This window comes from Nycticebus coucang, chromosome 12, assembly GCF_027406575.1.
Source record: "Nycticebus coucang isolate mNycCou1 chromosome 12, mNycCou1.pri, whole genome shotgun sequence".
NCBI classification, from domain to species: domain Eukaryota; kingdom Metazoa; phylum Chordata; class Mammalia; order Primates; family Lorisidae; genus Nycticebus; species Nycticebus coucang.
Genome location: NC_069791.1, coordinates 39159297 through 39184245, shown reverse-complemented (window position 1 = coordinate 39184245; position 24949 = coordinate 39159297). Strand labels below are relative to the sequence as shown.

Below are 24949 nucleotides of genomic sequence, written 5' to 3'. Positions count from 1 at the left end.
TGGGATGAAAGAAGACTAAAGAGAAAGAGTTTGGGTAGGAAGTGGGCAGAGGTTGGAGGGAGTTAGAAGCACTTTTGTTTGGATACATTGTAGTTACCTATTAGATATAAATGCATAGAGGTCAGGTAGGTAGCAGAAAATGAGTGAATCCCTTTAAGCCTAATTGTACCTGGTAAAGTACAAATGCCATGGGGTTATATTCTAGATCCTCATTCCAAAGAGCTAATAAAAACACATTAGATATGGCTAAGTGGAGAGTTGCTTCAAGTGAAATTTGCATTTTTCTTTCTATTGTCCATGTTCTACTTTCGTTCATTGTACCCACCAACTTTCTTATTGTTTATCTGTGTTGTTACCTTCTTGAAGAAGGTAACAACAACTCTATCTGCTGAAAATGAGCACTATTTACATACCTGAGACTGCTCCATGCCCACTTCATGTATCGTAGCATTGATGTACATTGTTCATCACTACTATATAGCCCTGTGGCTTTCTGTATCTCTCTAACATGAGTGTTTTATTGCTTTTGTTCACCTGCCTCTGGGTTCTATATGGTAATAGAGACAAAATTTACCTTCTTTCTTTTCAGTAGACAAATAACTTCTATTTTTTATTTCTTTTAATTTTCTCTATACACATACATGAGTTTATTTGGTTTCCACTTTTTGCCTTCAAAAAATTAAAAAGGTTTAAAATTTAATAGCAATAACAATGTTTAAGATAAAGACTAGAAACAAAAACCTTGTATGGAACGAACGAAGATAAATACATTCAGAAAAGAAATCAAACGATTGCTGCAATGGAATATTGAGCAATAATAGTAATAATGCAAAAAATGTAACATTCACATTGTCAGATAAGAGTATGTCTATCATAGAATGCTTTGGCTCTGAGGTTCAGTATGGAGTCATCAGTTAACTTCTTTTTTTTTTTTTCAAAGTCTCAAAAAATAGACAACTAACATTTATAAATTAAAATAGAAGATAATTTCAAAAAACAGATCATGCCAAATCTTATAGACAATAGAAAAAGAAAAAATACTTCAAAATCATTCTTCTTCGCCTGGATATACCTGATATTAAAATTGGAATAAATATATTATAAAGGGAAATTACAAACATAGTTCACTTATAAATGAAGCTGCAGGATCCTAAACAACATATTAACAAGTTGAATTAAAAATTAATGTTTAAGTAATGTACTTTGGTCAAAATTAAATCCAATTTATGTGAGAATTAGTCACTATTTTCTTTTCTTTTTCTTTTCCTTTCCAAATAACTTTCAAATATAATTTTTGTTGAAAATAGCAAGAAACCTGGATGCCAGAACATTACCTCTATCACGCCACTCAGTTCCAGGATGCCATTGTTCAACACATAAGCCTGGGATTCTTGTTCACAAATAATGGCAAATATTTTTTTCTTGTTACAAATATTTTTAAAAAGTCTACTTTCTATCCCTTATGATTCTGGTTTTAATGATATTATTATGTTACCCTTTCTAAAGAATTGAGATCATTGAGGAGGTAGAAGCAGAGAAAATGGCAATGTTCTAAAATTTCACTCACTTTGCTTTTCTTTCTAACATTGATATATGCCCCAGTTTTTACAGGTTTTTTTTTTTTTGTTATTGTTGTTCTAATGTGCTATTTTTGATGCCAACAGATATTAACATGATTTTCCAATCAAAGTTTTTCACTCGGTTATGTCCCAGGTAGGATCTGGCATATGAATCATATGTCTAAAAAGGAAACTCATGATAGTATATGTGCATGCTAGGAGGCTCATTTGTCTTTGGCAAAGACATTGCTGCTCCTGTTTCCTTAATTATTAAACAGATGGTGCCCACTGCCGTTGACTAGCTGCCCAACTTGTACTCCTGTGTGTTAGCACAGTTCTGGATGTTTGACAGAAAAAAGCTGTACCATCGCAGCACCTCACATCCACTTATGTCATAATATTAATGCCTGCTTCTAACTAGAGCAGCCTGTTTCCCACAAAGCTAAGTCAAAATCTTGAGTCATCTTCTACCCTACCCTCCATGCATAAATTATTTTATCTCAAGAATCTCCTTCTGGCTTTTTCTTTTATTGCTTCATTTCTACACACAAAATATAGTGGCATATTGAACCAATTATCCAAATACTCCAGGCTATAAACACACTTTAACCTGGAATGTCAAGATAATTAAGACAAAATTGGATTATTAAGATTATTAGTGAGGGCAAATGACATCTAAGAATCTGAGATAGCCATGTTAACATTGAACAAGGGTAAACTATCATATTTTTGTTTTAGTTTTAAAAAGATAATAGCTCTCAAGGAATATTGATAATTTGCTTTTTTTCCCCAATGATAGAGTCTCCCTGTGTCCTGGGTAGAATTGCCTGGCATTGTTATAGCTCCCAGCAACCTTAGTTCTTGAAATCAGTGATCCTCTTGCATCAGTCTCCCAGGTAGCTGGGACTATAAGCCTGCACCACCACACTTGGCTACTTTTTCTATTTTTTGTAGAGTCAGGATCTTGCTCTTGCTCAGCTGGTTTCAAGCTCCTGAGCTCAAGCAATCTATCCACCTCAGTCTCCCAAAGTGCTAGGATTACAGGCGTTAGCCACTGTTCAAGGCAGCTCAACTCTTACTAAGCCAACCAAATTCAGTCTCTGCAGAGATGGTCAAATACTGCCAATGCAGACCATATTTCAAGTCATATTTCAAGGAGGGGTATTGGGAAAAAATTTTAAGTAGCAATAGTAGCGCCTCAGATAAACCTCATTGGGTCCAATACTGCCACTGAGCAAAGCTTGAGTTTTTTTTTTAAGTCCATTGAACAGATACTGAATTATTCTTCATAATCCGCCAAAAATAATACTTATCTTGAAAATTTTCCTTTGGTTTCTCAGATACTGCATTACAACATCATATGGACCTGCAATTATTAATAAATAGGATCCCGATTTTATTCTCATGTTTTTATCATTGTAGATAAAATATTTCACAGCCACCATCAGTCTTCTAACATCTTACCTAGAGTTAATCCACCTATCTTCACCTTTCCCCTGAGATATTTCTTTATATCATGTTCTGATCAACTATCTGGGCTTAACTTTGTAAACCTTTTTGAGAATATGGTCACTCAATCTCAACGTAATTTTACCTTCACGGTCACTAACTGCTGATTAATACTTTGGATTTAAATGAACGCTGCCTCTCTCCCCCTTTAATAATTCTATTGTGTCCTAGGTAACTCTTTGCCGTGCTACCGTCATTTGAACTAACAGGACAGGCTCAGTCTCTGTTGAAAACAGACTTTCAAGCACGAGCAGCTTAAAGCATTACAAGGCCGCCTGAAATTGGTTTGCTGTTGTACCTGACTTGAGAACCTATGAGCATCTTAGAATCACTCAGACAGTAGACGTGGCTGTCATTTTCAATGACAGGAGGAAGTACACGGGTTCCCATCGCCTGCCAAGTATCATCTTCTTTTTTCATCTTCCTAGGAAGCTCAGCCTCAGGGTCAGCCGCAGACCCCCACACCCCTGGGCTCCCAGGAGCTGTGTAGTGGACCCGACCAGAAGCCCCTTCTCAGGCACGTAGGCTATAGGGGCTGCTCTCCCAGCAAAGGAGCAAAGCAGCTGGGAGCAGCGCCTCCTCCGGGGGAGGGGCGGGAGCTCGGCGGAGAAAGCTTTCCTAGGGAGTTGCCTTAAAGGAAGCAGGCAAGCGGAATTGTCGATCGCTCCAGTTGCCTGTTTTATGTAGGTTTAAGCAGCGGTCTCCACTCGTTTCCCTTCTGCAAAACTGTAAATCACTACCAACCTTGCACCAAAAAGGAGGAAAAAAGTACCCAACCAAACCTTCGAGACTCTTCTCACCCTCCCTTTCCTTTCACCCTCCCTTCTTCTCCTGGTCGCTCGCTCTCGCTCCCTCCCTTCTCCTACGGCCGCCGCTCGTCTCTCGTCTTTCGCTCTCCGACGGGACTTAGCAACTTCTTGATCAATTCTTAGCCCCCTTTCCATTTTTCCCCCACCCTTGGCCATGAACTGGACCGACAGATGCGGGGGAGGCTTTGCTTTCTGCCCCAGGGAACTGCGATTCGCGTCCTGGGGCCGTGCCGGGGAGGATCGGCCGAGGAGAAAGAAGGAGTGATAGAGAAAGAGCTGCAAGAAGGAAGAGAAGGGAGCCCTCCATCTGCCGCGGGCACGGCGCGCAGCAGGGCAGCTCGGAGCTGCGCCCGGAATGGCTCCTCCAGCGTCAGCAGCCCCGGGGCGCGGAAGGCATCGGGCAATTTTTAAAGCCCTCAAGTAGGAAGAGACCCCGGAGGATATAAGTCAGGGGTGGGGCTGGAGCTGAGAATTTCAAAAAGCCATTCAAAGAGAGAAAAGGGGAAGCCTGGTTGTTCCTGCCTGTGCTAGCTTTTAACTTGAGCAAGCTAGTTAGCTCTTAACTTGAAGAAGTCTCTTCCGAGCATCTAGAATTCTCCGGGAGTTACTCGAAAGCTGAAACTTTCAGCGGATCGTGGGCCTGAGGAGGAGAACGAGGGATTCCGAGGGTGGGACTGGGCAGAGCGTGTGTGTGCGGGCGCGTGGGTCCGGAGCCACCGGGGAGGCGGTGAAGAGGGCACAGCATGGCAGTGCCCGGCGAGGCTGCGCTCGTCAGGGACAAGCCCGTGCGCGGAGCAAGGGTGAGTCCAGCCCCCGCGGCGGGCCGGGACTGCCACCGTCGTGCGGGCCCGGCGTCCTCGCCGATCTCCGGCTGCGGCGGCTGCTGGGGAGACGTGGTGCTGCAGCCTCTCCGGCGCTCCCGGAAACTTTCCTCCGCACTGTGCGCGGGATCCCTGTCCTTTCTGCTGGCGCTGCTGGTGAGGCTGGTCCGCGGGGAGATCGGCTGTGACCCGGAGCAGAGCAGGGAGGCGGCGGCGGCGGAGGAGGAGGAGGAAGCAGCCCCCGGGGCAGGAGGGGGCGTCCTCCCCGGGCCTCGGGGAGGCGCTCCCGGGGGCGGCGCGCCGCTCAGCCCCTGGCTGCAGCCCTCGGCGCTGCTCTTCAGTCTCCTCTGTGCCTTCTCCTGGATGGGCTTGTACCTCCTGCGCGCAGGGGTGCGCCTGCCTCTGGCCGTCGCGCTGCTGGCCGCCTGCTGCGGGGGGGAAGCGCTCGTCCAGATTGGGCTGGGCGTCGGGGAGGATCTCTTACTCTCGCTCCCCGCCGCGGGGGTGGTGCTCAGCTGCTTGGCGGCCGCGACATGGCTGGTGCTGAGGCTGAGGCTGGGCGTCCTCATGATCGCCTTGACTAGTGCGGTCAGGACCGTGTCCCTCATTTCCTTAGAGAGGTTCAAGGTCGCCTGGAGACCTTACCTGGCGTACTTGGCCGGCGTGCTGGGGATCCTCCTGGCCAGGTACGTGGAGCAAATCTTGCCGCAGTCCGGGGAGGCGGCTCCGAGGGAGCGTTCTGGGTCCCACCTTGTCGGGACCAGGGAAGACATCCCCGTGTTTAAGAGGAGGAGGCGGTCCAGCTCCGTGGTGTCCGCCGAGATGTCTGGCTGCAGCAGCAAGTCCCATCGGCGGACCTCCCTGCCGTGTATACCGAGGGAACAGGTAAGCACTGGGCAACTGCTCTCGGCTCTCGGGGAAACTTGCAACACTTGGGAACCGCCGCAAAGTGGAGAGAATCCGAGCGCTGGGAACTGAAGGGACCGTAGGCTGGAAAAGGGGTACGGCGTGAGACAGGACAAGACAGAGTAGGTTTTCTCCTCCTCTCGCACAGTGTTTTATAACCTGAACAAATGAAATACCAATGAGTAACAAAACTAGACAGTGTTTGCAGGGTCCTCCACAGCTGAGCTAACTTTTTACATCTGCTGCACCTGGTGTATGGCTCCCTACACGTTCAAGTACGCTCACACTTCCTTAGTGAAATTTTAGTATTACATTTAGTTTGCCAGCAGTGGGTGATTTTTCAAAACATGGATTTTATTATATTTCTAATTCTTTTTTATAGAATTTCCTTCTTACAATGTGATAGGTAAACATTTGTGAACACTAGTAAAAAGATTCTAGAGCCAGGCACAATATGCTTAAAGGTGAGGTATTGATACACACTTTCTGGATTTGCAGTAAGTTTTATTTGGAGAGATCACGTCTAGCGGTGCCCAATTTGTTTTTAAGCATTATTTAGTGGCAGGCATTATTACATGCTGGTGTGTTTGTATCATAATCATAAACTTCAATTTGGGGAATAAGATGTCTGAACAATTGTTCGAAATGGTAAACTGTGTCTTAGTGACAACTAAAAAACCCCACGTCTCTTAAGCATGTGCATACTTAAGTGGATATTTAGAAAGTCAAGTGATTTATACAGGTTTTACAGGAAATATTAATTTAGGAGAGTATTACAGGAAATATTAATTTAGGAGAGTATTTCTAAGATTGCTGATGATACGTATCTTTCAGAAGGGAGGAAGAGGAAGAGGAACCTGGAATTATGAGTGATGTAAATAAAAGTTTAGTCAGTTTTGGGACATGGATCTCATTATTGTTATTAAGTGTTTAAAAGCATGGATTCGTTGCTCTAAAGAGCATAAAAGAACACTTCCTGATTTTAAATACGAATTAGATCCAAAAGGACATTCTTAAATGTTCACCTCTCTACTTGGAGCAGATTTGACACTTTATGGTGGGGGGAAGGAGCTGGTTACATACAGCAACTGGAAATTTATGCTTTTCCCATGTAAATTTATGCCTACCTATGGCACCATAGGGACAATTCTAGGGAGTTAGGGAACATTCTAAGATATAGTAAGATTTTTCTTTTGAGGTTATTCTGTGGATAATCATTTAGGTATTTCTAAGAAATAGCAGTCACCATATGGTGTGGGTGCTAGTTGGTTTGGGAAATGAAGTTGATTACACAGATCTGTTGTTTGACATTATTTAGCAAAGCAGATGACAGCATCAGAGTCTCTGTGTTTATTTTAAAACAAATGTACTTATTTAGCTTTTCGTTTAAGTAAAACAAATGTTTTTTGGGTAATTAAGAGTTACTGTAGGAGTGAAGAAGAAAACAGCCCACTGATGATGAGTTTTGCTAGAAATTTGAAAATCATTGAAATAAAGTAAATGATCTATTTAAGGGTAAATTGAAGATTTGAATTTTTTTCACAGTTACAGGTGAGAATGTCTTTTAAAAGAAAACATCACAGCTTTAAAATATTAGAGCACACTATTCTTTAACTTACAGGAAATGTGATGTGACCATTGCAAAATTGAACCATAATTCCTAAGAAAAATCTGGGATTTAATGATGAATAACTTGACTCCAAATTCATATTAGTTAGCCTCTGCAATTAAATTTCTGAAACTATTTAGTAACATTTAGAAGTTTAGGTGATAAGGATGGATTTAAGGTAAGAAGGTGTTTAGGTGAATTACGGAGCAGTGTTAATTAAACTGCAAATTTTTATTGGTTTTCTCTGGTTTAAATTGATAAATGGAGAATTTGAGTTATTTGCCAACTTCTAAGAAAATAACTGAGCATTGCATGTTAAAATGTGTTGCTGATTAATGCTGTTTGAAAAATGCATATTTAGAATATATTTTGAATTTTTCTTTGTTTTTTTTTTTTTTAAGCCGTGTTAATGAAGAATGTTCTAAACTTTAGAATTAGATTAAATCTAAAGAGAGACTTTATCTCTTATGGTTGATGGAAAAGCAAGAAAATATTTAGCAGAAATCAGAAGTTTTAATAGGGGCATGGGTGAGTGCGTGCGTGTCAGTGAGGACTAGTTTTTATATATGACCCATTTAAAGTTGTTGCTGAGTGTAATTGTGGGGAGTGGGTGGGAACTAACAGGGAATAGTCTAAGATAGGGCAATATCTCATGCCTAACTGTGTGAAAAGTTCAGGAGATGTAATAAATGGCTTATCTGTTTTATCATAAGGAAACAAACTTCTGATGAAGGGTGCAAAGTGTACTCTGTCATTGGCATACTTTACAAAGTAAAGAATCAAAATAATTATAAAGCAAGTATTACACTCCCCTGAATACTACCTGATTAGTTGATTTGATTTGTTTTCCGGAAGAATGCCTGCCCTCAACTCAAGACAATACTCAGGCAACAAGTGAGTTTTAAATAGGAGAACTCAGAGAGGCTGTCAGAGGCCTCTTGTCAATTTATTTGGACTTTGCTCATTGGGAGATTTAAAGGTGAGAGAATTTAACATTTTCTTCTCTGTATGAATGACAGTGGTCACTTGCTTATGAACTACCCCCTTTAAATGGCTCTTAATTCTCAACTTGCAAAGAGAATATATGATAAAATTCTCATCAGACAAACCACCGACAACATGTATTTTCTCCCTCCCTCCTCCCTCCCTTCCTCTCTCCCTTCCTCCCTTCTTTTCCAGAACTGAAAGTGTATAGCCCTGGTTTAACTGTGAATGTAAGTGAAGGTATCTTTACTCTCAGTAAAGAACAGAGTTTATATAATCTGCATGGCTTTTAATTTAGTCCTCTCAGCCCAGTATCCTCAATACTGAGGCTGATTTTGTAGATGAATGTGTCAAACTGAACTTTTTTGGCTGGCAATACTAAGAAGGTAAGTGTCCATTAAGGTGCATGTGTCTTTAAGTAGACTTTCATAACTGAGACCGGATGTATCTCTCTGAAGTTATACCACCGTATCTTCCCTCTTCCACCAAACACTGGAATATACACAAGTACCTAGGATTCTTGAGTTATTAGATATTATGTGTGATTAATGTTATCTGTCAACATTAAATATTAATCATGCAGTTTGTAACATTTGGAAATTGTATTTTAAGGGATGTCAAAGAATACAATTGGTGACTCATTCTTGTCTAATTACTGTGGCAACCTTAGACATTCACTTTTGAAATCTTCCAAACCAATGCAATTTTATTTTAGTTGTCAAGAAGAATTCAATATTTTTTACCTATGATTTCCAATGAAAATATAGATATAAACCATATGAATCATCTACCCATAAATGCTTTTGTACCAGTTAATGACATAGTTAATGACACAGTTCTTTGGGATGAACACAATATCAGTCAGAAATGTATAGCAACATATGTTAAATTATGTAATTAAAAACCAGAATTGTTTTCTGTAAATATTTCCCTAAGCTCTCAAACATCTTTAGCAAAAATGAATGGTTTGCTGTAGGAATGTAAGTTGGTTTTAAAAAGAGAATCAAGTTTTTCATCTCTAATATGAGGAAAACATTTTGAAGCAGAAAAGCCCAACGAAACAAAAATAGGAGAAATGGGTATGTTTTTAATGGTAAGGGCTGAATGGTAGTCATTGTTAGGGCTTTGTAAAAAGTGTAACTTGCTTTTATGGTATAGTATGAAATACGGTCATATTTCTTCTGAATGTATAGTATATATTATTTTTTAAATTTCTAAGTACATTTCAATATAACATAATTTCTCAAAATGAATAAATTTCAGAAACAGTCCCAGGCTTTTAATTAAATGATAGTGTCTACATTTTTGTAGTATTACTTAGCTACAAAGAACAATATTGATTATTTATGACATGGTGACAGAATTAAAATTAATGTCAACTTCTGAAAATACTGAAAAGGAAAAAACAAGATTTTCTCATCCCTTGGGAAAGGTGAGGAAAAAGAATGTTTTGTTTTTTTGGTGGGGAAAAAGTGTGATTTTACTTTGTGAATACAGATATTCAAAGCTTACTGAAAAACTGTTGTAATTGACAGAAATAGTCAGTGAATCTATATAAATTTACAGAGGTTGGAAGGAGTGAAAACAGTAATTTTACCCTCTCTGCATTGAGTCGAAAGTGTAAAAAGTTAAAACTGTAGAACTAAAAGAAATGCTGTGTACGCTGGGCTGTCATGTTAATTAAATAAACAACCAGAACAGTAACTCTGTGTATGAAATACATTTTGAAAAGCCTGGGGGGAGGGGGTGTAGGCAGGCAAGGGTGAGTGACACTGGCCTGAAAAAACATTCATTATATCTGTAGTGACATGTGTGTGAATTTGCTGTATTCTATTAGAAAATTCAGCTCTAAGAATAATTTCTTCAGGGCTCTAGTTGAATAAAGGCTTTACCAAATTTAATTTCACTTCTATTTTAAGCATGTTCTCATTTATTACATTGAGGTAGGATATTTATAAACCTCAAAATTAGAAGCACGCCTATATATTTTAAGATTTTCCATTAATTCGGTTTGTGTCAGTAACAGCCTATGTCAACTTCTTGAAAACTTGTGTTATTTAACCTATCAAAGGCATGAGTTCATTGGGGGTTAGGGTGGGAGTTCCATGTCTCAGAAAAAGGTATTGTGAGTTGTGCCCTCCTGGATGTGTGGAGATAATCAATGCAACTATTCATGGAGTATTCTAAGAAATTTTGACATATTGAATCCCCCCCAACCCTTTGTATTGGGGCATGGGGGAAATTTCTTATGCTTTGTGAATTGATGCTTAACCCTACTTGTTTAGGGTGAATCGTTTACTTAATTTTCACGTATCTCTGTTCAGTGGAAACTTCTTTTCCTTCTCTTCTGTGTGATGTTTATAATTGTATCTTTTAAAAAACTCTCAAATGTATCTTGAAAACTCAATTTATGCTAACTTTCTATAGCCATGTGTTTAATGAATCTCTATCAGATAATTCTCAAGAACCTCAGGAAGTACAGTCTCTATATTCTTGTACCTAAAGATGTACTCTTATTAAATTTCAAATGAACGTTATTCTTTTATATAGACATTTAAATCCTTTTAGTAATTCCCTATATAAACTTTTACTATGAGTGGTGTTTTTGTGAAGGAGGTTTTATAGCTAGACTACCCTTGGGAATTGTCTTAACTATGGAGCAAGAAAATGTGTTTGTGTTGTTCTCAGCCTAATGTTGAGAAAAAAGTCTGAAAGATATGCCTGAATTGTAGTTCAGAGGAAGAGGTGTTGTGTATCAGTTGTCAAAAATATTAGTTGGCCATACCTGTTCATGATGGATGTATAGTAATGATTTTTGCTTTTTTTTTTTTTTTGCAGTTTTTGGCTGGGGCTGGGTTTGAACCCACCACCTCCGGCATATGGGGTGGGTACCCTACTCCTTTGAGCCACAGGCACCACCCTGTATAGTAAGGTTTTTAAAGAAGGTACTACCCTTGGATCAAATCCCAAATCAACACTTTTATTTTCCTGTGCATTAGTCCTTATGCTAAAAATCATACAAATTATATACGATATGACACAGCATCTGTCTCAGCTTAGCACCTCTCTGAGAAAATGAGACATGAACATAGAAAAGATGAAGTCACAGTAAAAAGCTAAATGATCTTAGATAATAGTTTAGAAATGCTTATAATAGGTGAGAGCAGGTTTTTAAGCTGAGTCCAGCACTCATTCATCTCTTCTATGAAATTATATGTGAAGTTTCATTGGTGCATTTTTATAAGGAAAAAGTTTATAATGTCAGAAGGCCATCAACTTATAGCGGTTAAATACAAATGGTTGAGATTTTAGACAACTCTTTATTATGAAGACATGGGGAATTTCTTTTTTGGAAATGGAACTTAATAGAAAATATAAGGTATATAGAAATGATAGTAGTTAATTTATAGTGTGCTTTGAAATAAAGGTACGATAATATTATTGGATTTAGGACATGTTTACACTTCAGTATAGCACAGTGATTGATTTTTGGGGGATCTTGAGGCAGTTTATGACTAGGAGTAACTGGTTGCAATGATATCTTAAATTCTCTATTCTGTGCCAGGCTGTAGTTAGTAGACTGGAATAAGTCTGATTTTGGAGAAAAGGACTCTGAGAGGGAGCCAGTTAAATGTATGTAGACAGCCTGAGATAAGATGGCTTTTGTCCAGTTCCTCTTTAACTTGAATATGCTTCTGGAAAACAGAGGACGGAGTCAGGCTGGTAGTTTTGAGCCCAGGTATCATTTGTGATTTTACATATAGAGCCAACTCTAAATTCTCATTCGCAGCTAGAAGATTGAATAATCAGATTGAGTCTCAGATGTACAGTTGACACCAATGTTTTATCAGCCTTTACAGTGAGTTTTCTGGTCATCAAATAGTCCCAGGCAGCCTCTGAAATGTGTTGTTCTTGACTTTGTCCCATATGTGAATATCAGTTGCATTGAAAAGTCTAACTTTGTGGATTCTTATTTCATCAAAAGTGTTCAATGGTAGCTTAAATATTAATCATTTTTACTTTAGCTTTCAGTAAATTGATTTTAATGTGTTCAGGATTTGCAAAATCAAGGCAAAATATAATCTGAAAATCAGTAAAGCAGTTCTTCATTAGCAAAAACAGCTGTTTTTTTTAAATCTAAATTATTTATTGTTAATTCAGGAATTCATTAAAATTTAAGTAAAAAGGATGTAATGTTAGAGGAGGTCTTGAAGAGCTTTACCTTTTGGAAGATGGAAAACTGTTTGGAAAAAGTCACAAATAACTTCTGCATGTTTGATTTGATTAGAGCTGCCATTTATTATAAAGGGATTTGTGAATTATTATTAAAGTATAGCCATACTAGTCAAACATGGTAAGAAAATTACCAGAAGTATACTCCTGTTGTTTCATCCTAAGAAGATGAGTAGTTATAAGACATACGTTTTGTCTGTTGAAGAGTGGGCATGTTTGTATATAACATGCATATCTGTTCATGTGTGCACTTGTGACCTGTGTATGCATGTTTGATTTTCTTCTGCCAGGAAATTGCTTTGGTTATGTTATTTAATGGAGAAACAGTGTCACCCAGTGGCTTTTATGAAAACAGTCCAGTAAACATTATAGATAAATACCGTCCAATAGAAATAACACCAGCCATGTATCTATTTTTTCTTTGTACTAAGTCTAGGTGTCTGTTGCATGTTTTATGCTTATAACACATCTCAGTTTTGTCTGGTCACTATTCAACATACAACGTGTGGCCAATGGCCACCATATTGGGCAATGTAGCTATGTATTTTTAAAGATACAAAATACTTGAATATTAATACCATCTCTTTGGTTATAATGGAAAACCTGTGTAGATTTAATGATAGCATTTAATATGCAGTCTTTAAAATTTTACCTGTAATCTTCATAACTCATTTTTGTACCTCTCTACTAATTGGCAGGTATATTTCTTTATCACATAGTACTGCACATATTTTAAAATATTTTATTTTAATTTTTTGAGACAGAGTCTCACTATGTCACCCTTGGTAGAGTGCTATGGCATCACAGCTCACAGCACCCTCAACTCTTGGGCTTGAGCAATTCTCTTCTCTCAGCCTTCCAAGTAGCTGGGGCTACAGGCGCCTGCCACAACGCCCAGCTATTTCTTTGTTGTTATTGTTGTTGTTGTTGTTGCAATTGTCATTGCTGTTTAGCTGGCCCGGGCCAGGTATGAAACTGCCAGCCTCAGTGTATGTGGCTGGAGCCATAACCACTGTGTTAAGGGCGCCGAGCCTTAAAATATTATTTTAATTGGAGGGGAAATTTAGTAGAGTCCTCAAAATGGCCCCCTTATGTTAACGTGATTTATAACACAGAATCAATATATCAAGTTAATTATAAATTTGCCTTTCAGAATTTGGTATGTAATGGGGAATACTTATGTATCACAGGTTCTTGGTGATTAGTCTGTAATTGGGTTATCTGATGTATCTTTAGAAATGAAAGTGCTTATTTTTGTAGTGCAGGTTGTTAATCTTTGTAATTTAGGAAAGTAAAGTGGCAAGCCAGCTAGTACCTTTAATGGATGAAAATTATAACGGTGTCTGTAAAGCCTTTGATAATTTCTCACTATTGTTTATATAACATCACTTTCATGGAAACGAAATGAAAATGGTTCCGTTTTGTGTATAGAAAAGATTGGAGATTTTGGTAGTGTAGAATTTCTAAACTAGGAATTGAGCTCAGGTGACTTTTTGAGACATTTTCTGAGTTCACTCTGCACGTCGTGCTTTCAGACAGATTTGAGAGGAAAAAGCCTAGAAATTTTTAATGTCACATTCCTTCTATCACCTCCCCTCAAACTATGAATTCATTAACTCTAGGCATAGTTCCAATGGTACATTGAGAATTAATGAGGAAATTACTTTTTATATATAGCACATTCCTTTATATACACACCCATATATAGAGTTTGATTTTTCAATGCATTTATTTTGTATATAATGGTTTATATCTATGTGACTTTATAGTTACTTTTGGGACAAGGCATATTTATCTTTGCAGAATAAGATTTTTGGAGATACACAGATTTTCACATAGAGTGAAATAATCTAGGAGATTAGATTAGAAAATAATCTAAAAACATGAACAGCAAATAGAATCATGGTATACAAAGAAGCACATTTGGTGGATAAAATAAAATTATGGACTCCAATTTACTCCTGGTAAAACTGACTTAATTTAGACTTCTTAAACCCACTAGCTGAAGAATAAAATGCTATTGTAACTCACATCTGCTGCTTGAAAGAGTTTGTGTTTGACTGTAACTGGTCATTTGTCATGGCTGTTTTGAAACTGCTCTGAATTAATATAAATGTTAGTCTTGTGAATTTATTTGGGGGCCAGTCTTCTTTTCCTGTTCTCTCATGGTGTCTTTAGCTCTTCCCCCCATATATATGCGATTTTATTTTGTGTTCTTATCTAATAGTCTTCTCCCTCAGAGTGTGTTTAAAATGGTAAGGAGGGCTTTTCTGTCCCCCATAGCACCTTGTTAGAATACTGAAATAATTTTATGCAAGAATCTTGTGGTTTGGGTTTAATAGGATTTTAATAAAAATTTTCCATCTTCTGAAGTTTAAATAACTGGATGTTTATGCCGTGTCTGTGGTGAGTGTTTCCTCCTCTCCAGTTTTTAGCCACTTAAATAGACCTCTAGAAGTTTGAATTTATCGGGGTCTTATTTGGGGGAGAATGTTTTATTTTGTGCCATTTGTATTGCTGTGTGCAGTCAGCATCCTTAGCACATTTTTAGGCTAGCGTGAACAGAAATAAAGGAAACAGTTCTTATTTTTATCCTAAGTGTTGCAGAGGTCCACGTGAATACTCCTCAGGAGGCACGTATGTCTTTGTGGCGTGGAGCATCTCCTGGCTTGAGAGTCAGCAGCAGTCCCTCCGAAAGTCTGGAAAGGACAGAGCCTGTTGATGAGCTTCGCCTGCACTGAGAATTTGCTTTCTAGGCTCAGGAACTAAGGAAGTCAGATTCAGATCATGACAGTTTCCGTTATGAAACGAATCAAACTTTTTCTTCTCCTTGTCTCAGCTGTAAACATTTCCTGGCCCCGTGTCCTGCTGGTTGCAGGCGCTGGCTGGCTGGCACGAGAATAAATGCATGGAAAAGAAACAAAAGACTTTTAACCTAAAATATTTATCTCCCTATTCTCTTGACATTACGCTAATGACTAAATTGATTTAAGGAATTGTCTATGCAGAGAAGAAAAGAAGTAGAATGTCAACACGTTTATACACTTGCATTTTAAAATATGATCTTTAAGTTTTTGTTACTTTAAAAAATGCATTTTTGCACGTGCATCTTAAGGGGCTGACTTTGTGCCCTTATTGGTAAGAAATCCCATGTTCAGCATGAGTCCTAGATATTTATCTTTAACTCAACTCATTCTCAACTAAAATAACCAAAGCTGCACCCAAGATCGTTGTAGTGTAAACTTTAGAAAGAGCCCTGAAATTAGGGTACATTTCTCAGAAGACAAAAATTCAAGTGCTTTTCACATTCAATTAATATATTGAAAATGAGTGAATTCTGACTTTATTTTCTCCCATTACTTCCCACAAAGATCTACTGGGTATTTTTCAGCCATCACTTTTTTACTCTATTTGTCTTTATTCTTGTTAGAGATTCTTACTGAATAGCTGTATTTCCTAAAATGTTTAATATAAATACTGTCTCTGTTTTAATGGTGATCAATTACAAAATGTATTTTGAGACCGTTTCCTCCAGAGATGACAGTGTAAAAATTGACTTATTTAAAATGTCCTCCAGTTGCAGTGCTGGTTCAATCATGTGGAATGATCTAGAATTTTGATAGCATAATTTCAGCGTCAAGGTGAACTGAGAAATCAGAAGTTTAGAAGGTTTCATTGAACAACAAATTTTAGCTTATCTAGTAATTTTTTTTCCTTGGTACTCTGAATTTTTAATAGAACTTGCGAAAACAGAAAAGTTTAAGTCAAATAAAAACATTTTGTTGCTAGAATTTTAATACTTTGTGAAGATGATACTTCAGTATCCTATCCTTTTATGGAAATCAGGAGCATCTCTCTTGAATTTGGTAGATTATCATGACATTAGATAAACTGGGAGTACAATGTTTAGGAAAAAAGTTATTTCCAACGTTATTTTATGGTGATAACTTTCTTTTTGTCTGTAGTTATCAAATGACCTCATTGGTAGATTTTTCAGAAAGGTTGCTTATCATTATGGACACCTTCCAGAGTTTGAGAGTTCTTTGAATATATTATTTTTTAAAAATCTGAATGTGGTTTCTCTTAGAGAAAACAAATTACAAAAAAGTTTTAATTTAATTTGAAATAATCAGAATATAATCAGGCCATAGTTACATTTATTTGACATTTTCATAAAGAATATAGAAGCAAAATCTTTTAACCGTATTTTCGTTTTGGAACAAGTTGCTGAGTGTGTGCATATTATCTTGAATAGCGCCTGCTTTTACTCTTTAGGATTTGCTTTTGTTATAATTGGAATTGTTTCTCTAGATAAATAGGACTTAAATTATAGCACAGTATTAAGGTGGTAGTTTCATTTTGTCCACTTCTTTTCATACCTTTTTACTAGAGCAACAATTGGATTGACTCTTCTTAACCTCTTTGGAGAATTATGACTAGAGCTTTTAAATGTTTGCAGTGGAACTTCTGTAAACAATTAATTAATGTTAATGAAAAGTGTGAGAATTAGGCTGGGAATGTTAAAAACAGATATAACTGAACACTGATTACATTATCTAAAAAGGAAAGTGACATTCATAAATGAAAAGTACCACAGAAAGTGAGTGCAAAAACCTGATGCTAGTTTGCTTGTGCAGAAAGATTAGATCAAAATCAACACTAATTCCTCAGTTTTTAAAAATATTTATTCTGTGGTTTTTGGGGACATAATGTTAGTTCACTCAAAATCTAGATCTCCTGGGCAGCTCCTGTGGCTCAAAGGGGTAAAGCGCCGATATGCCAGAGGTGGCGGGTTCAGGCCCGGACCTGGCCAAAAACTGCAGGGAAAAAAAAAAGAAAAAAAATCTAGATCTCCTTATGACTTGGAAAGAGGGGAAGAGCCTGAGAGAGTCATTCTTGGATCCTGGGCAGGATGTCCAGCCATTCATTGACTCAAGATCTGTCCTTAAACCAAAAGCACTAAGTGATGGTCTGTGTGAGAAGCATTAATGCTATTCATAAACTTTCCTGACATTCATTACTTTCTAAGACATTAATTCTCATTCCTTAGATCTTTGCACATTTATCTCTTTGACTTATAAATGGACCTTAATGGTAATTTTTTTTTTTTTTTGAGACAGAGTCTCAAGCTGTTGTCTTGGGTAGAGTGCTGTGGCGTCACAGCTCACAGCAACCTCAAACTCTTGGGTTTAAGTGATTCTCTTGTTTCAGCCTCCCCAGTAGCTGGGACTACAGGCGCCTGCCATAACGCCTGGTTATTTTGTTAATTGTAGTTGTCATTGTTGTTTGGCAGGCCAGGGCTGGATTCAAATCTGCCAGCTCCCAGAGTATGTGGCTGGTGCCCGAGGCGTTGAGCTACAGGCGCCGAGCCTACAAACACATTATATTTATGAACCTAAGTCATAAACACATTTTTTAGTTTGATTTCCCCTTTGGTACCTCAGAGAAGTTTTTTGACGACTGTGCATTCTATTTCCTCATCTATAAAATAGGAATAGGTATAACAATGTCAATATCTCATATTGTTTTCAATTCTAAGGTGAAGTTCAAGTTGTAGTATCTATTCTTGCCCATTTTGGCCACATCATGGAAGACTGTAGGCTAAATATCACAAAGCACAGTGCACAACCGTGCAAACACTTGTGCATTTGATTGCAAAGACAGACTTGGAAGTCTTACAAAACATGTGGCTTTTATGGAAGTTAGTTAAAATGATGATAAAGAGCTGCTTAAATTGTAACCAAAGCCACTGACAAATAAGGATTCCTGAGAACCAGATAAGGTAACAACAGAAAGAGAGAAATCTGATGGGGGACTTCAGATGCTTCAATGGCTTCAGAAGAAAACCATCTGAGTGAAAAAGGATTAAGAGAAATATTTAGGAAAACTGATGGAGCACTTGAACATGTTTGTGAGAATGGCTGATGGTCCTACTGGGAGTTAATTGTGCTGTGTGTCATGTAACTCCATTTATAGAAACTTGTGCTTTAAATTTGGTTTAAACCATTTATAACTCTTATTTAGACTTGAAAAACAAAATTCTTTTCAGAATTTTTAGTTTCATTTTTTATGGTGAAATTACAGTCATACCCTTCCTTTTTTTTTTGTTTGTTATTTCCCAGTGCTGCCATTATTCTTGAATAACCTCTTGCTTGTTATCTGTGTTAAGTAGCTAGAGGCTTGCTCACTCAGCTCTGGCCCTCTGTGGAAGATTCTGAGTGTTTATCACAGGAGAATATTCCTCAAGATGTGCTCTCTTTTTACCAGCTTTACCAGGGCTTTACTCTGGCCTCAGTCCTTAGACAACTTTTTTTTTTCCTCCAGATTTTTCCATTTATTGAATGATGTTTCAGTCTGGTCTGAGGTGGTTATTTTGGTTTGGCCACAGAGGAGTCTTGTATAGTCTCACTTGCCCACCATTGGTTTCAATGTAGAAATTCCACCCTGGGTAGTAATCTCTTTCCTAACTTGGTTATAGAATGCTCTCTGAGTTCCACTTGTATAATACGGGAGGAGCTGTAAAAAGGAGGGAAGGTGGGGGGCGGGGAGGACAGCAGATCATGCTGGCCATGGAGGGGTATTGCGTGCAGGACTGTTCCAAGGAAGATGGGACACCGAAGAAATGAGGTAATCAGACTTAATGTTGAGTAGGGTCTTGATTCTCTTTGTTGAGTATTATGGGCGTTAGGGTGGAAGAAGGAATGTGTGGTCTGTGGGGATGTTCCCTGGTCTCCCTGGTTCCCAGGTTGAGCTGATAATGGAGTGATCACAGATGCAAAGCAATCACATACAGGTTTATTGCAAAGCAAAAGTACTTCTCAGAGGGAAAGACGGGTCATTCATTCTCTGGGAGTAGAGGATAACTTGTTCTTTTCTTGCTAATATGTTTGAGTTCTCTGTGGATTCTGGTTATTAAACCTTTATCGGAGGTATAACCTGCAAATATTTTCTCCCATTCTGAGGGCTGTCTGCTTGCTTTATTTACTATGTTCTTGGCTGTGCAGAAGCTTTTTAGTTTGATCAGGTCCCAGTAATGTACTTTTGATACTGCTTCAGTTGCCTGGGGAGACCTCCTCATAAAGTATTCACCCAGGCCGATTCTTTCAAGAGTTTTCTCTGCACTTTCTTCAAGTATTTTTATAGTTTGATGTCTTAAGTTTAAATCTTTTTTTCTTTCTTTCTTTTTTTTTTTTTTTTGTAGAGTCTCACTTTAACCGCCTTCAGTAGAGTGCTATGATGTCACAGGACTCACAGCAACCTCTAGCTCTTGGGCTTCCGTGATTCTCCTGCCTCAGCCTCCCGAGCAGCTGGGATTACAGGCGCCCGCCACAATACCCAGCTGTTTCTTTTTTTTGGTTGCAGTTCAGCCGGGGCTGGGTTTGAACCCGCCACCCTTGGTATATGGGGCTGGCGCCCTACTCCCTGAGCCACAGGCACCACCCTTAAGTTTAAATCTTTAATCCAGTGAGAGTCTATCTTAGTTAATGGTGAAAGGTGTGGGTCCAGTTTCAGTCTTTTACAGATTGCCAGCCAGTTCACCCAGCACCATTTGTTAAATAGACAATCTTTTCCCCACTGAATGTTTTTAATTGGCTTGTCAAAGATCAAATAACGGTAAGTAGCTGGATTCATCTCTTGGTTCTCTATTCTGTTCCAGACATCTACTTCTCTGTTTTTGTGCCAGTACCATGCTGTTTTGATCACTATCGATTTACAGTACAGTCTCAAGTCTGGTAGCGTGATTCCTCCAGCTTTGTTTTTATTGCTGAGTAATGTTTTGGCTATTCGAGGTTTTTTTCTGATTCCATATAAAATGAAGTATTATTTTTTCAAGGTCTTTAAAATATGACAATGGAGCTTTATTAGGAATTGTATTAAAATTATATATTGCTTTGGGTAATATAGACATTTTAACAATGTTGATTCTTCCCAGCCATGAGCATGGTCTGTTTTTCCATTTGTTAACATCTTCAGCTATTTGTTTTCTTAAAGTTTCATAGTTGTCTTTGTAAAGATCTTTCACGTCCTTTGTTAGGTATACTCCCAAATATTTCATCTTCTTTGGCACTACTGTGAAAGAAATAGAGTCCTTGACTGTTTTTTCGGCTTGGTTATTGTTGGTATATATAAAGGCTACAGATTTATGAGTCTTGATTTTGTAGCCTGAGACTTTGCTGTATTCCTTGATCAATTCTAAAATTTTTGTAGTAGAATCCCTAATGTTTTCCAGATATACCATCATATCATCTGCAAAGAGTGAAAGTTTTATCTCTTCTGACCCTATGTGGATACCCTTGATCGCCTTTTCCTCCCTAATTGCAATGGCTAAAACTTTCATTACAGTGTTAAAGAGCAATGGAGACAATGGGCAACCTTGCCTGGTTTCTGATCTTAGTGGAAATGATTTCAATTTAACTCCATTCAATATGATATTGGCTGTGGGTTTGCTGTAGATGGCCTCTATCCGTTTAAGAAATGTCCCTTCTATACCAATTTTCTTAAGTGTTCTGATCATGAAGGGATGCTGGATATTATCAAAAGCTTTTTCTGCATCAATTGAGAGAATCATATGGTCTTTATTTTTTAGTTTGTTTATGTGTTGAATTACATTTATAGATTTACATGTGTTGAACCAGCCTTGAGACTCTGGGATAAATCCCACTTGGTCATGGTGTATAATTTTTTTGATGTGTTGTTGGATTCTGTTTGTTAGGATCTTATTGAATATTTTTGCATCAATATTAATTAGTGATATTGGTCTATAATTTTCTTTTCTTGTTGGGTCTTTCCCTGGTTTAGGGATCAAGGTGATAATAGCTTTGTAGAATGTGTTGGGTAATATTCCTTCTTTTTCTATGTTTTGGAAGAGGTTTAGTAATATAGGTACTAGTTCTTCTTTAAAGGCTTGGTGGAATTCTGACGTAAAGCCATCTGGTCCTGGGCTTTTCTTTTTAGGGAGATGTTGTATAGTTGATGCTATTTCAGAACTTGATATAGGCCTGTTCAACATTTCCATTTCGTTCTGGCTAAGTCTTGGTAGGTGGCGTACTTCCAAGTATCGGTCGATTTCTTTCAGATTTTCGTATTTCTGAGAGTAGAGTTTCTTGTAATATTCGTTAAGGATTTTTTTAATTTCAGAGAAGTCTTTTATTTCGTCTTTGTCATTTCTGATTGATGAGATTAGAGATTTTACTCTTTTTTTTCCTGGTTAAGTTGGCTAAAGGTTTATCTATTTTATTGATCTTTTCAAAAAACCAACTTTTGGATTTATTGATCTGTTGTATAATTCTTTTGTTTTCAATTTCATTTAATTCTGTTCTGATTTTAGTTATTTCTTTTCTTCTACTGGCTTTGGGGTTGGAATGTTCATCCTTCTCCAGTTGCTTGAGATGTCCCATTAAGTTATTAATTTCCTCTCTTTCCGTTTTCTTGATGAAGGCGTACAGTGCTATAAATGTCCCTCTTAGGACTGCCTTTGCAGTATCCCAGAGGTTATGGTAATTTGTGTCTTCATTGTTGTTTTGTTCCATGAATTTGGTGATTTTCTTCTTAATCTTGCTATAGTCCATCTATCCTTCAGCATAAGGTCATTTAGCTTCCATGTTTTTGTATGGGTATGCAGATTCCTTTTGTTATTGAGTTCAACTTTTATTCCATGATAGTCTGAGAAGACGCAAGGAATAATTTCTATTTTTTTAAATTTGCTGAGGTTGGATTTTTGGCCTAGGATGTGGTCGATTTTGGAGTGTGTTCTGTGGGCTGATGAGAAGAATGTGTATTCAGTTTTGTTTGGATGAAATGTTCTGTAGATGTCTGTTAAGTCCAGATGTTGAATGGCTAATTTTAAATCTAAAATTTCTTTGCTTAGCTTCTTTTTGGAGGATCTAACACCCCTGCTAGAGGGGTGTTAAAATCCCAACTACTATGGAAGTGAAGGAAATCAAGTTGCTCATGTCTGTTAGGGTTTCTCTTATAAATTGAGGTGCATTTTGGTTGGGTTCATCAATGTTAATAAATGAAATCTCATTATATTGAGTATTGCCTTTAACAAATATGAAGTGTCCATCCTTATCCTTCCTTATTATGGTTGGTTTAAAGCCTGTTGCATCTGTGACTAGGATTGCAATGCCTGCTTTTTTCTGCTTTCCATTTGCCCGGAGTATAGATGACCATCCCTTCACCTGGAGTCTATATTTGTCTTTTAATGTAAGATGAGATTCTTGTATGCAGCAGATATTGGGTTTGAGTTTTTGTATCCAGTCAGCCAACCTGTGCCTCTTGAGAGGACAATTTAAACCATCCACACTAATTGAGAATATTGAGAAGCCTTTCGAGGGTCCGGTGGACATTTTTAATCCTTTTGTCACTGTGGAAGTTGGAATTTGATCAAAATTTTCTGGGTGGGTTTACTTTTGTGGTGGAGGGTTACGCTGGTCTTTATGGAGGATAGGTCTGAGAATATCCTAGAGAGCTGGTTTATTTATGGCAAGTTTCTTCAACGTGTGAATGTCGTTGAAGTATTTAATTTAGCCGTCATAAATGAAACTCAGTTTAGCTGGATATAGGATCCTGGGTTGAAAGTTATTTTGTGTTAGGAGGTTAAAAGTCAATGACCATCCTCTTCTAGTTTGAAAGGTTTCAGCAGGGAGATCTGCAATTATTCTAATATTCTTCCCCTTGTAGGTGATGGTTTTCTTTTGTCTGGCTGGTTTCAGAATTTTCTCCTTCATATTAACTTTAGTGAAATTGATTATGATGTGTCTGGGGGATGTGTTATTTGGGTTGAGTCGTGCTGGAGTTGTTGCTTTTGGGGATCCCTATAAGATGAATATTGGTTTTCTTTGAATTATCCCAGAGCTCTCTAAGAGAGTGATCTGTTTTTGACCTCCATTTCTCTTCCTCTTTGAGAGTTTGGGAGCGTTCAAACGCTTTGTCTTCAGTGTCAAAAATCCTTTCTTCTGCTTGCTCCATTCTGTTACTGAGGGATTCTATTGTGTTTCTCAGAGCTTTGAGGGCTGCAACTTCTTGTCTCAATGTGTCAAAATCTTTGGTCATTTGGTCTTTGAATTCGTTGAATTCTTGAGATATCTTTTGGGTTACTGCTTGGAATTCTAGTTTGATCTTATTTGTTCTCCAGATTCTGAATTCGATTTCTGACATCTCAGCTATTTGTTTGTGCATGGGATCTTGTGCTGTGTCTGCCCCATTTATCCTTGGGGGAGTTGATCTACTCTGATTATTCATATTGGCAGAATTTATCCATTGATTTCACCTCATGATTGTTTTTTTTCACCGTTGCCTTTAGCTGTCCTCAGAATTGGGGAGGTGTCTCTCCAAGATTAGACCCCAGGGGGATCACTCTATTGTTGCTTGATCTTTGTAGGGAGTGACCCTGTGTAGTTCCTCTGAGGCTGCCCCAGCCAGGGAGTTTTGGTTGTGGGAGCAGCTCCGGGGTGTGATACACCCGGATCCAGCAACTGGGTGGGGGTGGGGTGGAGGGGGTGCACACGGTTCTCAGAGTGCCTGGCACCTAGTGACTTTGGCTCAGAGAGCCCAAGGCTCCAGCAGTCTCTGGCCAGGAGAAGGGCTCTGCACAGAGGCAGGACGGCTCCGGAGGGCACGTGGCTACCAGAGTCCCTGGCCAGATGAACAGGCCAGTGTGGAGGTAGGGAGGGTAGGAGGGAGGACGTGGGGTTGTGAGGCTCCCGGAGTTCCTGGTCAGGGCGTGTGGAGGCCCAGTGGTCACAGCTCTTACCAGTGTCTGGGCAGGGGCAGATCGCTGATTGTGGATAGCTGATCATGTGCAGCTCTTACGGAGGTCCCGGTGCTGATAGCTGATCGTGCACAGCTCTTACAGAAGTCCGGGCGGAGAATGAACAAGAAGTGGTGGAGGAAAAAAAAGCTCGGTTCAACAACGATACCAGGATCATAGCTAGTGTGCAACAGAGTTGCGAGTGTCAGCTGGTGTACAGGTGAGGCTTCTAGAGCCTTCTTGATTTGAAGAAGGGGACTGAGCAAAAATGTAGGCAGTCACTGGGAATCATCTCTCCAGCAGGGGATCTTCCAGTCCCAAAAGTAGGTGTTTGGGGTAGGAAAAAGTCCAGACCACCTTCTCCATTTGTCCCTTCTTGTCACCATTTGCAGTCTTTTTCTGTTCTTTGAGCTGAAGAACTGTAAATTTCTATAGAAATTAATTTGAAACTATTAAACCAGTTCATGGAACTACTTATAAAGTTTATGATGTCACTTAACAACAACAAAAAAATTTCCAGAACAGTAACAACAACAACAACAACAACAACAACAAAACAATCTTTGCTCAAGCATTCTATCCACTTTTTATTGTTCTATCCAAGGAGAATTAACAGGTTAGCACTAGATGATTGTGTTTGAGATGACTGAGTTGAGGTGATAGAGCTGGTAGGCATTTCCTTTCTGTGTGTATGAGAGAGAGAGAAAGAGAGAGGAGGGAGAGAGAGGAGGGTTGCATTGAAGTTAGCATTTGGCTAGAATCCAGAT

General features: G+C 38.6%; 1 protein-coding gene and 1 non-coding gene across 2 annotated transcripts in view; one reads left to right on the top strand and one right to left on the bottom strand.

Annotated features, from left to right (window-relative positions):
* Positions 1–2656: 2656 nt before the first annotated feature.
* On the bottom strand, positions 2657–2801 carry LOC128562812 (U4 spliceosomal RNA). The gene has a single exon (XR_008373513.1). It is a non-coding gene; the product is annotated as a U4 spliceosomal RNA (small nuclear RNA).
* A 1716-nt stretch (positions 2802–4517) lies between these two features.
* PDE3A (phosphodiesterase 3A) overlaps positions 4518–24949 on the top strand; it is a 312683-nt gene continuing 292251 nt past the window's right edge. The window contains exon 1 of the mRNA XM_053556790.1: positions 4518–5583. Coding sequence (XP_053412765.1) covers positions 4621–5583 — 963 coding nt within the window. The 5' untranslated portion in view covers positions 4518–4620. The remainder of the gene's footprint in view (positions 5584–24949) is intronic.